Source organism: Dermacentor albipictus, chromosome 3 (genome assembly GCF_038994185.2).
Source record: "Dermacentor albipictus isolate Rhodes 1998 colony chromosome 3, USDA_Dalb.pri_finalv2, whole genome shotgun sequence".
NCBI lineage: Eukaryota > Metazoa > Arthropoda > Arachnida > Ixodida > Ixodidae > Dermacentor > Dermacentor albipictus.
Window position 1 is genome coordinate 17,606,480 of NC_091823.1, and position 15,131 is coordinate 17,621,610.

Genomic DNA, 15,131 nt, shown 5'->3' on the forward strand with positions numbered 1-15,131 from the left:
ACGTTGCAAACAGCCACCGGGAACGGAACCTTGAAATGTCGTGCAATGCGGCCAGGGATCAACAAGCGGCATGAACACACTGACCAGCGCTGTTGTTGCGGTTTAGCCATTCGCAACCTCGACCTACAGAATGGACAGATGCCCTTCTCTGCTAATTGTTGTTGTTTACCTCCAGTAGACGGGTTTGCGCGCTCAGCATGGAAATAGACCGCGCAGAAATAATGCGTGGCATTGTGCTGTCCAGCGTGAAGGACCGGACGACCGCATGTACTTTATATGCATGCGCAATGGACCGTGGTTAGCTGTCGGTCGGATTACCTATAGTTGGTCAACTACAGGCTTCCAAGGACACTTCACGCTGCGCCCTATGTGATCCTCAATACACGCTGCAGAGCTGCCGACTCTCTCTTTATATCGTGGAAAACAGCAGTAACCTTGTGTGCCGGCATGAATCAGTTCAAGCGGAGTATACGGATCGCAGGGCAATGCTTTGTTCAGAGAAGCCACGGTCAGCGGGATCTGAAAGTTATAGAGGGAGCTTTATGTCAATACGTCGCACGTGATTGTCAAAGCTGCAGGCGATCTAACTCACGCCGTGACAGCCGGTACATTCTGTAGTGGATGCCTTCCTTATATAGAAACTATTTTCAGGTGAGTGTGTCTAATTTCATGTATATACCATTGCTCATGAGCTTTCGAGAACGGCCTTTCAATTATATTTCAGTGGCTGTCGAGCCACTGTGGAATTCCCGGCAACGACAGGGTATATGTGAAACAGTGCGCTCGACTTATCAGCAAGATAAGCGCGTACCAATATCGCTGTCGAGAACCATGGCAGTGCTGCAACTTTATTGAGTTACACGTAGCCTTAAACTTCGACATTGGAATTCACCGAATTTCACCAACTCGAGACTGTATGCACTGGACCGTGACATGCCACTTCGACTGCCATCCGGGCTCTGCCGCCGTGAAACAACTTAGCGTCACGCCTACGGTTGGGCATCGCATTCACGTACGCTTATTCACTTTCTCACCGGAATGGTCAACAACGGCGTGTATGCCCCTCTTGCAGACGTGGTGAGACCATAGCACACGTTCTGTACCAATATCCAACCTGCAACTCAAAAACATGTTCTGCGTATGTCTTAATTAGCCGCTTAGACGAAAGACCGTTCTCTGAAGTTAGGATCCTGGGACCCTGGCTGCAGACCTCTATAGTATGCACAAGGCCACCAATGCGCTAACGAGCTTTTTTGAAGGCTACCGGACAAGTGCTTGCGAGTGAGAACTTATCGCGAGTAAACATACACGTGAATGAACAGATACGTGAGTGGTACATTCATCTGCGGGTGCGCGCACAAAGACTCTCCTTCTGTCTTTATCTTTCTTGCACGCATGTAGCCAGTCGGGCGCAACCTTGGTTAACCGCCCTGCCTTTCCTTCTTGTCTCTCTCTCCCTCTCTCTTCAAGTATAAATCACAGCCGCCGCACGGTATACTTAAATGGACATGGCGTTCTGTTTCTCAGCATGAGGTGACGGGCTCGATTTCCGGCCGAATTACGAAGGAGGCGCAATGCAAAAACACGTGTTTGTTTTTACATTTAGGTACACGTGAAAGGACCCTATGTCGTCAGAATAAATTCGGAGCGCTTCATAACGGCGTCTCTCATAGCCCTAGTTCGGGACGTTAAGCACGATGAATTAATCGAACGTATGAACCACATTATAGTCGTTCAGGTTAAACCACGCTATAGTTTTACAGCGAAGCTGTCTATGGCTAGGATCCCAGGATTTCTTCGTGGTGTATTATCGGTAGAAAACTATCATCATCAATGGCTCATGCCCACGTAAGGCAGAGGCCACAAGCACCAAGCAAAGTGAAGCGAATAGTGCATACATTCTTTGGAATCACGCCATACAACATACAGAACAGCACACGTTTCAATAAAGAACAAGCTCAACAAAGCATCCGAACCACATAATTGATAACAAGGCGCGCACGTAGCGCTCCCCGCATATGCTTCCCGGTAAAGATTATTGTTGCGCAAGCTGCCCGGCGACGGCAGCTTGACTGTAGCATACGAAGCAGAGAGTGACGTAACTTCCGCCTGTGTAGGTGCACAAAGTGTAGGTGCACGAAGTAGCATCGCAAGCGATGTCGCAGGCCGTCGAAACCTCTTAGGCTAATAGTTGGGTAAAGTGCATGTGAATGTCGCCATGTGAATAATTTCAACCAGCGTCGCGATGGCTAATCGTTCCAGTTGTCGATTACAGCTTCGCTGTCCACCCACCTTCACAGCATGGATTGCAGACCATTATTTTTCCTCAAGGGTCCGCGAGGCCAAAGACATCTCTGTGGCGCCTGGCCCTCGGATCCTAACGCGCACGCAGCCCGGCACGAAACAGCAGCACTGCACGCAACCCGCACACAATGACTGCGAACACGTTTGATGCACATCAGGCACAGCGACGCGAAAGTAAATACTCCACCAAGGGAACGACAACGATAACATTTCACGTGCACAGTGGATAAAAAGTGGCGAAGCAGAAAATATGGAATAGTTTCAGGTTACCATATCTGTACGTAAATCATATATCTATACAAAACAGACTGCTTCACAGGTGTTGGCAACCCTGCACAATATAAATGAGAAAGTCAAATTTGCATTCAAAAGGTAATGGCGGCTCAATATCAAGGGCGAAGATGAAACTACCTCATGAGGTGACATATTCAGCGAGAAAGTAACCTAGTGCATTTTACGTTAGTTTGGAATTAACACGTCATAAGCAATCGTTAATTGAAACGAATTGGGTGTATCCGCTCATATCTCCCATGGCTGAATATGGCGTTGAACGCTACTAAAAAAATGAACACGTTAGTATTGCTGCTGTCGCACGTGTATGCTGAATATTGAACGCTATAACCGGTTCGCAGTCTCATCAACTGAATGTATACCGATGCAACACAGGACTGCAAGTGACGTAAAGAACGAACTGGCTGCCACGTACTTGTTGAAACATAAAAACAATGGAAACTGGTCCATGCGCATTTCACATTTTCTGTTATTCGATACCTGTGAGCAGGTAAAAAAGAACGTGCATCGCATCAGCGCAGGGGTCGCGAAACAATTTTCGGTGGAAGCGCCTTCCCCGAAACGAAACTGGAATGAATTGCAAGACCCTCGCTCGAGAGAGCAAATGAACACTGGTGCTTTCGAGGGAAAACTATATCTTGGCTGAGAGAATGGCGAGAAACTTGGAAGCAGATAACCACCCGAGCATGCATTTTTTAAACCTTCGTTAGCAGCCGGTCCCAGGATTGAGACGCATCCTTTCCTGCGGACCTTTTCTGGGCCGAGAAGAACACAGACTCGTTGTGGGTGCCGCTCGAAATTGCGGCCACCTTTTCTTCTTTTTAGACAGCGCTGTGCACAATCCTCTTACTCGTGGCGCTGCGGGCGTAATCGAGGAGCGAACCTCAAGTAGCGTGTCAGTGCGTGGGTCGATTAGCAAGGAGCAAGGAGCTTTTTTTTTATAGTGCTGTTTGTCGTATGCTAGAGTCATGCGTTATCGCACAGATCGGAGTGCACGTCGCAATCGTAAATCCCCTGGCAAGTGCCATGTCGTGACCATGGCACTTGACATGCTAAAGAATGTTTCATGATGCACAACTCCCTTAGCAGAGAGGACTCTGTCGCGTTGAGGCAGCTACAAACGGGCTTGTACCCGAACCTAAACGTACTCAGCAAAATTTATCCCACACAATGCAATGACAAATGCCCCTGGTGCCACGAAACACCCACGCTGTATCACATAACGTGGGCATGCCAGAAGATAGACGTGGTACCCGTTATACCAAACCCGAGTGCGGAGCAATGGGAGGGAGTGCTCTCCAGCGATCGCCAGGTCGACCAAGAAGGTCTGATTCGGCGAGCACAACTGGCAGCAGCATCCAGCGGAGCCCTGGACTAAGGGCAACCGACCGTTGTGCTAGAATATGGACGATTCCATCTGAAGACCGCAGAAGACCAGCGAATCTAGAGCTGATAATGTTTTTCACTCACTCACTCACTCACTCACTCACTCACTCACTCACTCACTCACTCACTCACTCACTCACTCACTCACTCACTCACTCACTCACTCACTCACTCACTCACTCACTCACTCACTCACTCACTCACTCACTCACTCACTCACTCACTCACTCACTCACTCACTCACTCACTCACTCACTCACTCACTCACTCACTCACTCACTCACTCACTCACTCACTCACTCACTCACTCACTCACTCACTCACTCACTCACTCACTCACTCACTCACTCACTCACTCACTCACTCACTCACTCACTCACTCACTCACTCACTCACTCACTCACTCACTCACTCACTCACTCACTCACTCACTCACTCACTCACTCACTCACTCACTCACTCACTCACTCACTCACTCACTCACTCACTCACTCACTCACTCACTCACTCACTCACTCACTCACTCACTCACTCACTCACTCACTCACTCACTCACTCACTCATGCTGCACAGACATTTTCCGTGTTGCAACCGAACAATCGACCCTTTAATTTACGATGCCAAACTCCTATAGCATCATAAGGCCCGAGGAGTCGCACCGAATATACAAGATGTCACTGCAATTCGGCGCGTAAAAGAGAAGTTCGATCGAAAGGGCGATCTCGAATGCTACCAGAACCGGCAAGTTGGGCTCACTGGACTTTGTACACTGGTCACGTTGGGATATAGCGGGCACGTGTGCGCTTTCTCATCTTGCTGCCCCAGTTCTATTACCTATCCATTAAATAATTTTTCTCTCTCTACTCTCAAGACTTTGAAGTATTTAATGCGTGTATTTGCATGCCACTACACATATTTTAGGCTCTTAAACGTTACATGAGAGGATGCTGTTCGCCTATACGCAAGTCGCGAGAGAAAAAGCTCGATGTCGTGACCATGCTGTCCTCTTCCTTCTCGTATCCTACCAGGATGCAACTTGGTCTGCACGGAGCAACATGGATTCTCATCCTGGCTGTGGCGGCGATCGCTGCGTCCTCTCCAGCTCGGCCGAGGTACGGGAACACACTCGATGTTTTCAGCCGTGCGAGGATTGAGAACGTGCAAAATAACTTGCTTGCAAGTGGAAATAACATGGCATGCGAGCTCAAAAGCCCTCATAGCCAGACAGCTAGCACAGATGATGTGCCCACCTGGATCGCATGCTCTGAGGCAGTCTTCGTCGAGTCCTAAATCTTCACTAGACGGCGCAAGCGCATATCGGATAACATCGATCTCGCACTTTATAGTCAAGCACGCTTGCAGTCGTGGTACCTTCGTTCCAGTCATGTATATGTGCGACACGTGTCGGTGACGTCGTCTTCGTGTATAGGACATATCGATATCGGTGGTTTTTGCAGCAGAGTGTTAAATAAGGTTGAATGGAAGGCAGGACAAGGTTCCGGGGCCGGCGCTCTTTGGCCATACCTGGCCCTTGCGCCATTAAACATCATATATTCATTCAAGGATCCAGGGCCATTTCGGCGAGAACTTTTACACTGAGAGCGTGCAGTGATGCACATATTCCGTCTCTTATGAAAAGTGTAAGCCCCCATCTTGCGAAAACTACCTTCATCTTTCTTCATTTAACGAGCAATTTATTTGGCCTTATTTCATTCCCACAAGGGGCACGGTGTGGCCGGGCACGCGGCGATTTAAATCTCTCATTTTTTCTCCCGAATAACTCTACCTCTCTGCGCATGCGAGATCAGGTCGGTGTGGAAAATGAGGGCCTCGCAACCGGCCTTAATGCAATAAAGTTCACATTTCCTCAGCGTACCGTCAGAGGACGGTGAATCAGGACCGCTGTACTGCCGCCGGATCAAAGGCATGCGACACCGCCGACGATGTTGCAACTTGCTTGGCAACTTTGCATTGCAACTGCTCTCTACGCGCCACTCACACGCCAGCCCTCACTCTCCCTCAAAGCCCTCTTTATTCGAGTACGGCAGATGCACACGTAGAAAGTAAACGTCCTTACATACTGCGAAATATTCTGCACTCTCACGCGGCGATTCCTTACCGCATATGGCCAGGTGTGACATTTGCGAAAGCTAAAACTTACCGCCTTAGAGTGACCGATGCACAAACGTGGGGCTCTTGTGCATCCAAAGAAATAGTTGAACACGTGTTGTGCACCTTCCCTGAATACGACGTGTATCAAATTTATCCACGGACCGCGTTAAACTGGTTGGACTGCAGAACATTTTCTGAGACTCGGAAATATTCTTCAACCGTGACCACATCTTTCGATGCCGCAGAAAAAAATAAAGAAAAAAGTTCGTGCACTACTGAAGTTTATGAATTTCGCTGCCATCAGTGGTTATTCTCTTCCTCTGTATGCTCTACCCTTTCCCTTAGCTCCCGTGTAGGTTAGCAAAGCGGACGCTTGCCTGGTTGACCTCTATACCACTTGCTCTCTCTCTCATTCTCCCTCTCCCCCCCCCTCTCTCTCGTGTTAGGCACTCATGCTATCACAGTTTGAACGGCGCTACATGTATATCTCCAAAAAGCACGTTGTATTTTACGCAGGCCCAAGCGTGATGTGTACTACGACTCCTCCATTGACGCCGGCGAGGAGTACCTGCTCGGCCTCCTCCGCAACCGCCTCAGGTGAGCACAGCACAAGGAACCAGAGACGAGTGTTCTCGCGTCTTTTCTCTGATCTATAATGCAACGTTCACAGAAGCTCAGCCCAATTGCAAAACAACCGTCCCAGTGCACCACAACGTTAACTCGTGCTATGAACAATGCGGCATATGTATCATGGTGTCGTTTGATCAATATATACAAATGCATAGAATCATTTCGGCGAAGGTTTCAATAATTCATGCGAACTTACTACTTGGGATAATGGTGCTTGCGCTGCTTGTTAACCGCAAGTTCGCGGGATCGAATCCCGGCCACGGCGGCCGCATTCCGGTGGGGACGGAATGCGAAAACACCCGTGTAGATATATTTAGGTTCACGTTAAAGAACACCCAGGTGGTCTAAATTTCCAGAGTCCTCCACCACGGCGTGCCTCACAATCAGATCGTGATTTTGGCACGTAAAACTCCATAATTTATTTTTTAACCGCAAATATTGCTTTACAGGCGTAATAGATTGGGTTAATTAGTCGGTTTGTGTCGTACTATAAGGTAACAGCGCGAAAGCAGGACACATGACAATGTATAACAATTAGAGACGAGGACAAGCACTTGTATATTTGGCAGACTACAAAGGCTGTCCTTCCACAGTTGCAAACGTAATTCACGCACGCTTTAGCACATTATGCAGATAACAGTAAACTCGCGCACTCAATATCTGTTATCTCATCTATATGAAGACCGATGAAATCATTGAAAGCGAAACTCCGCCGTGATCGCTGAACACTTATTTAGAACCCTCGCTTGTCTGGGTGGAATAAGGACATACTTAGTTTTATTTAAGATATACAGACTCGTAGAGTAAGGCAAGAAAATTAAATTATGGGGTTTTACGTGCCAAAACCACGATCTGATTGAGGCACGCCGTAGTGGAGGACTACGGACCACCTGGAGTTCTTTAACGTGCACCTAAATCTAAGTACCACGGGTGTTTTCGCATTTCGCTCCATCGAAATGCGACCGCCGTGGCCGGGATTCAATCCCGCGATTTCGTGTTTAGCAGCCCAACACCATAGCCACTAAGCAACCATGACGGGTAGAGTAGCGTACGTCGCAGCGCAGAGTATAAGCCTTCTGTTATATAGGAGGCACTGACCTGCGCCTGGTTTAAGCAGTTTCTTTCTTTCCCTCCGAACCGCCTTTTCAAGCGTCGTGCATCACAAGGTCAAGTTTGTTCATTCCTGCCTCGTCCCTGTGAAAGCAGCCTTTCTTGGATAATGTAGCTTTTATAGGTCATTAAAAAAAAAACTAGTATGGTGTAAAAAAAAAGCGACAAAATGTTCACGCGCCCGCAATTATACTGAAGTATGTCGCAATAATTCGCGAACCAGAAAACAACATTTGCGTAATATATACGACGCAAGCATAGCGTTCCCGAATACAGCAGAATAAACACGAGAACAGCCGACTGCTGGGGCATGCACACTGCATTATTAAAGAAGTATTAATGAGTAATGCTTAATTAAAGGGTAAAAGGGCGCGGACAAGGTCTTCTCTGCTTGCTGGACATGCGTCGTGTTGCGCTTCCTCCTTGAATAAATATAAATAAATGTACGACCACATTGCTTACACCACCATGCCACTTCGGACGAGAGCGACGAGATCTAGATGAGCGCAAAGAGCGTGCCGATGCCGCAAGCACTACGTGCCTAGGTGGCGCGCCTCGCCTATTGCGATCGCAAGAAGCCCGTTGCCAGGGGAGCAGAAGATACGCTTCCCTGAGACCGTGCAGTTTCATACAGTTAACTATAGTCGGATACGACTTAAGAAAAAAGGGGAGGCCCCACCCAGATGACCGAAGCGGCGAAGTCACCGGCCGTCCGGCGCATGACGTCGGCCCAGAGTGCGCGCCCATTGGTGGATGCTTGTGTGCACCCGCCTCGGAGGAGTAAACGCCCCCTTTTTTCTAAAGTTGTATCCGACTATAGAGGAAGCTGTGGCGCTTGTGTCTACAGGAGCTACAAGCAGCCAGCATGAAAATGCTGATTAGTGCATGGATTTGCTTAAAGTTCGTCCTTCTGGATTTAAACGGCTTCATGACTTTCTAAACTCATCATTTTCACCAAAGTACTGCGTTATAAATGATGAAATGGGCATTATTGAATTGTCAGACGGCAGGATTCGAACAGATGACCTCTCGCACGGAAACCCGATATTGAGACCATTACGCCACGGACGCATGGACCAGTGGAACCGCTGTATTTAGCAGCGATTACGCGCATTTGCAGAATATTATTGCCTTCTGCATTTAAAAAAGAAAGGTATGGATTGCTTTGAAGTTTAGAAACAATGAAAGCGGTTAAAGCGTGATAGACGAAACCACCAGAAAGTCTACGCACAAAGATCAGACAAATCCATGCATAGTAAGCAAACCATTCCCACAGTGACCGAGCGATCGCCGCGGCAGAGTTCCCTACAGTAATTATTGTAGGAAATCCTATGTCTGGGGACATTGGCAGAGCATGTGGTATATAGCACGAGAGTCACAATGGAATAATGGAAAAAGGCAATTGAAATTGTGCGTGCTGACGGACGCGTATTTATACCCCCAGCCATCTCAATCACAGCCGGCGACTATATACTGCGCCGCCGGCCACAGCAAGCGGCACCCGCATATATGCGCTCATTAGCATCGCCGAATTCCAGCTCGCTCTCGGGTACACAGTGGGATCAGAGGAATCACATGGTTCATCGAGCAACTGTAGGGCCACAGTTCGAGTCCGCGCATGGTTTTGTCACTACGTTAAAATTCTCTCTCTGTCACACGGCTTCCTCCGAGTTACCCTCTTTAGATCCGTGCCCGTGCCTGTATCCTTATGCTTTTGTGCCCATGTTCTTAACGTACTGCGGTTAATCAACAATAGCAACAAGACCGCACACCTTGGAGAGCGTAAAGAATCCTCGAGGTTAAGAAACATGATGCAGATGGCCATTGCTTGTGCCTCGAAGGAATACCGCACGCAGAGTAGGCTAATTTAACAATGTCATGCCAACAAACCTACTATCCCAGTGAGTAATCGAATTTCCTTCCATCCACGTCTCCTGCATATCCCAGGGACCTCAGAGCATTCACGTTAGTGAAATCTAGGTAATTCAGCGACAGCTAGTCGTGGATTCCGTGGTTATACTCGAAAAATGTCTGGCAAACATACAACCGAAATGGCACCAGTGTATGTGCCTTCAGAATGTCTCGGACAATTGGCACAGACCGGGCGTCTTCTTTTTTACCGAACAGCCACCGTGCTGCGCAACCAGCTATTTGCGTAACTCTCGCTTACCCTTGGCTGTCCTTTGGCCCGCAGCCACCCTGCCCTGCTCGATCAACAGAAGCGGGCCGGCGGTCTCCTGGACTTCGGCGTGTCGCGAGGTGCCTCCGGAGCCGAAGCAGCCAAGGCCCGCCTGGGACTCAAGCTGGCCCACGACCCGTACGGACCCGGAAGGCGCTGAAGTCGAAGCTCGTAACTTGTACCCTGTGCGCACACACGACAGATCCACACGGTGACATGCGTTGGCGAAGAAGAAAGCGACAAGGTCCGCTGTTGTGCTTCTCGGCTACGCCAATTCCGCTACGACGGCGTCGCAAGAACTGGCACGCTGAAATAGACGCTACGCTGCGATAACTTACTTAGGCTTAACCACGCTTCCGTGAAGCACTTCGGTGTGGGCGCTACGCTTGTTCCATTTGTGAGTGTTCGAAAAAGCATCAGCGAACTTTAAACATTAAGTTTAAACATTAAAACATTAAGTTGCAACGTTCTGTCATAATTTAATCGTAAGTTTTATCGGACGTGTCCACAATGAGGTACCTTTACTAGCTATGTAGCATCACTTGCACTGACTCATCAAGCGGAACTAGAGAGATTCCATGTGCTCAGTAGGTTCTTTTCTGTTTCATGTCACATGTCAAGGTAGCGACAAGTCGAAAATATCGCAAGATGTCGCTTCCGTTACAGACGCCCGGTGATGTTAGTTTTGAAATTGCGTTGTACATATGCATGGCAATAAAGGCAGTTGGTCTCTTCGCAAAGAGTGTAAGCAGTAGCGAAAACTCTAACGCTGATCTAAGAAGCCACACTGATTCGCGCTTTCTCGGTGCTCGACTCGGTTCATCCGCGAATTCTATCTTGGACGCATTCGATTCCCGTCGTACCATTTTCTTTCCGCTTGTGAAGCAAGCCTGCTGTTTTCGACGCGTCACATTGTTCGGTTTGTGTGAAGCGCATGAACAAAGTAATGACACGGGGATGCGCACTGTGTAATTTATTTGTACACAATAAACAAACCCTTCGAGCTTAGTCTACACTGTTCCAAGCTCTTTTCTCGATTCAAGATGAAGACTCGGGTGAAACACGCAGTCATGTTCAAGTAAAGAGGACATTCGTGAGAATCTACCAGAAAAAAAAATTAAGAAAATGTAGCAATCCAGCGAGGACAAGTATGAACTTCGACAAGGTCTATCAAGAGACCAAAATAACCCGAACGAGGCACAACAACCTTCACACAGTGAAACGCATATCGCCGCATGTATCACAAAACAAACAATAGCATGAAATAACCGACGGGTGTGCGCTTCGACGATTGCACGTGCGTTGTTTGAAATTCGGAACAGCACCTGATAAAAGTGCAAAATATTTTCAAATGTTCAACTCGATCATTCATGTTTGCAAAACATTTGCGAAGATAACAAGATTTTTCAGGTTCGATACCTGACGCATTCAGTTCAGTGACAGTTGCTCTTTCCAGTCAACACGTCACACGACTATAGATCACACAAAATTTGCTGTCGGCATGCGACCGTTCTCCCGCTATGTAACTTGACAACTGTACAATTAGAATACATTTATACACGTTAAGTTTCTCCATAAGGACAAAACACATCGCTTCATTTTCTTGGAAACCAGAGACTATACGTCTTACCCATCAAGTGAGCAAAAATGCTCGCCAACACATATTAACGACTATATACAATATGCACAAAAGCCTGCAGGCACTTTGACATCCTCAGACAAACAATGGGACATTGTGACATATGTGCTTATACAGGGTGTCCCACATAACTTGAGCCAAGAATTTAAAAATGAAAGGCGGGTCGGAAGCGAATTGAACCGAACGCATACTATTCTCAATAGTCTATATTAACTTGCACAATATTTTGTGTTCCCCACAACTCACTAGTTAATTAAGTTTAATTACCCAACTTTCTAATTATAGGCTGAGGACCCCCATATGATACGCAGATTTGTAAAGCCCCTTCATAAACCACCGATGGAGTTGTTTCCTTTACGATATGTCTCACGTACTCTTTTTTTCCGGCTTGCAAAGAAAGCCCGTGAAATATGAAAAAAAGCCACGTGACGGAGCGCTCACGCAGTGGTATCGTGCTGCTTGCTCTCAAGCGTGCGTTCGGTGAACGAGGTCGGCGCCCGTCGGATGACGGCGAAAATGCATGCTACCCGGGCGAGCGCTGCCGATGAGAAAAAGAACGCCCTGCCGCTTCCTCGTCGCCAGTCACGATGCAGCCGACGTTGTTCACAGAACGCACGCTTGACAGCAGCACAATACCACTGCGCAAACGCTCCGTCACGTGGCTTGTTTTCATATTTCCCGGGATTTCTTCGCAACCCGGAAAAAAGGACTACGTGAGACGCATCGTAAAGGAAACACCTCCATCGGTAGTTTATGAAGGTGCTCTACAAATCTGCGTGTCATACTAGGGGTCCTCAGCCAATAATTAAAAAAGTCGGGTAATTAAACTTAATTAATGAATTGTGGGGGAAACAAAAAATGCCGGAGTTACTATAGGCTATTGCGAATAGTATGCGTTCGGTCTAATTCTCTTCCAACGCGCCTTTCATTTTTAAATTCTTGGCTCAAGTTATGTGGGACACCCTGTACATATGTAGGTGTACAAGATGTAAAAAACAACAAATGAAACGGACTGTTATGGTACAAAATCCGATACTTGAAAACTGCTAAGCGCATGCTAAGGAAGAAAAGAATGACATAAACGAAAAAAAATATTTAAAGGAATGACCAAGTCGCGATAACTTCAGTTCCTTGTTCGGCACTGTAGAGTTCCAAAAGTTATTGGAGATTTCTGTAATTCATTCTTGTACTTTTTGAGTTGGTAGCTTGAGCAATCCTATTATGGCACTTTCTTCGTTGTCTTCAGTGGGGGAAAAGGAATGGCGCACACAGGCGGTAGCACGAGATTTGTGCTGTGCCATAGGACGACACTGCCGCCAAGCGGCGAAAAGTTCGCGATTCCTTATGACCGTCGCGCTGCATCACACTCCAAAACACTCGAAAATTCCCCAGCGTTGTCACGGCAAGGCGAGGACGCCGTCCAAGTCACTCAGTAGATCTGCGGCGACGTCAAGTTCGTCAGACGCTGCGATGCCGTCGTCATCAGCGAGAAAGTCGTCCAGGCGTCTGACGACGTCGCCGACGCCTAACTCAGTGTCAGGAGTGCTGCAACGAAAAACAACAGAATGATGAGCGGGAGCTCGGACTGAAACACTACAACGATTCTATTCCAATTCTATTCCTTTCAAAGGACACTCATTGGCCAGGAACGGCGCCTTGCGTGCGCTAATCAAAGGATCAGGCTGGTTCGCGCTGTCGGTGAAGACAAAGGAACAATGACGAAAAAGAACCGTTCAATTGCAACGGCCCAGATTACATGTTGAAGTGAAATGTTCTACAAAGCCACAAGAACGAACGATGCAATAAAACACACACAACACCTGGACAAGCACATTAATTTTTCACTTGTCCAGATGTCGCGTGCGCAGTTGTAGCTCGGTAGCACATTTCACACAAACGTGTACAACGAACGAGCCCCGACCTTTTCTATTCTAGCCGACATTACACCCAGATCGGCCTCCTTGCCAAAATTTCTCGGTCCGCGCATCATGTAACATGACATCATCTAGGAATGCTGACACTTACACAGGAAGGCCCACTTTTCAAAAAACAAAGATCGCGCCAAGCACGTTCGGCATCATGCCTTGTGACAAACTAAGAGATTTGTTCGCAGCGGACGCAGGCGAACGGGCAGCAATTACAAGCGTTCGGCGAAGGACAGCAACCACGAGCTCATGCCGAAGGCGATGCTTCTGAGGCGCAGGCTACTCTTCGTTACACTTGAAATATGTGCGTGACGTCAAGAGTGAACTCACGCAGGCCGTGTGCCATCTAGAAGGCCCCAAACGTGGATCGCTCAACGGTGTGCTGTAATGAATGTTGACTACGACCGTCCTTCTAGCTGCAGACAGCTTTTTAAAGCAAAGCTTTCTTTGCGTCTTCTCCCGACTTTCCGTGCGCTGCTGTAATGGTCTGGCCGCGCGTGCAGCTGGGTTTCTTGTAACGCTACCAGATGGAGCTCGCCTCCGCGCATCCAGGAATAACATTGGTACACAGTGTAGTTAAAGGACTAGGAAGCTTACCAGCAAGTATGCGGCCTGTAGGGTAGGCAACACAGCAACAAAGAACGTCAAGCGGAAAGTCAGAGAGGCTGAAATAATCTCACGGGTGGTGGCAATGGAAAAGAAACTTGCCATGAGTAACTACTCAAGAGGAAAAAAACGAAATCAGGAAAGTAACAATTTATAGAATATAACAGAATTAACAGAATATAGCAGCACGGTACGTAATCGGCAACTATGACAGAAACCTTAGTATTACTAGCGCAAAACAAACATTAAAATGGGACACCTTAGAAAAAAGAAGGCAGGCATTACGCTTGAAACTTTTTCACAATATATTTTATGGCCAAATCGGAATAGACCGTAATAAGTATATTTTTCAGCCACATTATATATCCAGACGAACAGATCACGAGCTCAAGGTTAGGGAATACACTTGTAGAACTAAACTTTTCAAAAGCACCTTTTTCCCCAAAACCATTTTAGAATGGAATCGACTGCCTGCTGCCGTAGTTAGTATACTTAATAATGAACATTTCGCAAATGCTCTTTGAAATTTTCTTCTTTATTTTTCAGTATGCAGTAATTGCAGAGTTTGCTATCATTATATAGTGCTTTATTACTTAATTCTATGATGCCGTTTCCTGCGTGCTGTACATTGATATCCTGATGTACCATTTTTGTCATGTCATTTTTGCGTTTTTTTTTTCTCTTTTTCTCTATCATTGTATTGTATAGCATAATACTGTTTATTCGATGCCATAAGCTGCTTACATTGATGTATGTAACCCCCCCACTGTAATGCCTAAATGGCGCTGTGGGTATGAGAGTAAATAAATAAATAAATATGATAACTCAAAGGGAAGATCATTACTACCCGCCTTGGTTGCTCAGTGGCTATGGTGTTGGGCTGCTGAGCACGAGGTCGCGGGATCGAATCCCGGCCACGGCGGCCGCATTTCGATGGGGGCGAAATGCG

The 15,131-nt window shown here is 47.4% G+C and overlaps 2 protein-coding genes across 9 annotated transcripts in view; one reads left to right on the forward strand and one right to left on the reverse strand.

Moving 5' to 3' along the window:
• The window catches only part of LOC135896947 (U-limacoditoxin(8)-Dv66-like), a 61,058-nt gene extending 50,033 nt beyond the window's left edge, over nucleotides 1–11,025 (forward strand). For all 6 annotated transcript variants that reach the window (XM_070535165.1, XM_065425497.2, XM_065425495.2 and 3 more), the window contains exons 2-4: nucleotides 5,010–5,093; nucleotides 6,610–6,690; nucleotides 10,028–11,025. In XM_070535165.1, the coding sequence (XP_070391266.1) occupies nucleotides 5,010–5,093; nucleotides 6,610–6,690; nucleotides 10,028–10,172 (310 nt within the window). In that variant the 3' untranslated portion in view covers nucleotides 10,173–11,025. The remainder of the gene's footprint in view (nucleotides 1–5,009; nucleotides 5,094–6,609; nucleotides 6,691–10,027) is intronic.
• A 1,738-nt stretch (nucleotides 11,026–12,763) lies between these two features.
• LOC135896946 (zinc finger CCCH domain-containing protein 11A-like) overlaps nucleotides 12,764–15,131 on the reverse strand; it is a 92,418-nt gene continuing 90,050 nt past the window's right edge. For all 3 annotated transcript variants that reach the window (XM_065425490.2, XM_065425492.2, XM_065425491.2), the window contains one exon: nucleotides 12,764–13,196. In XM_065425490.2, the coding sequence (XP_065281562.1) occupies nucleotides 13,049–13,196 (148 nt within the window). In that variant the 3' untranslated portion in view covers nucleotides 12,764–13,048. The remainder of the gene's footprint in view (nucleotides 13,197–15,131) is intronic.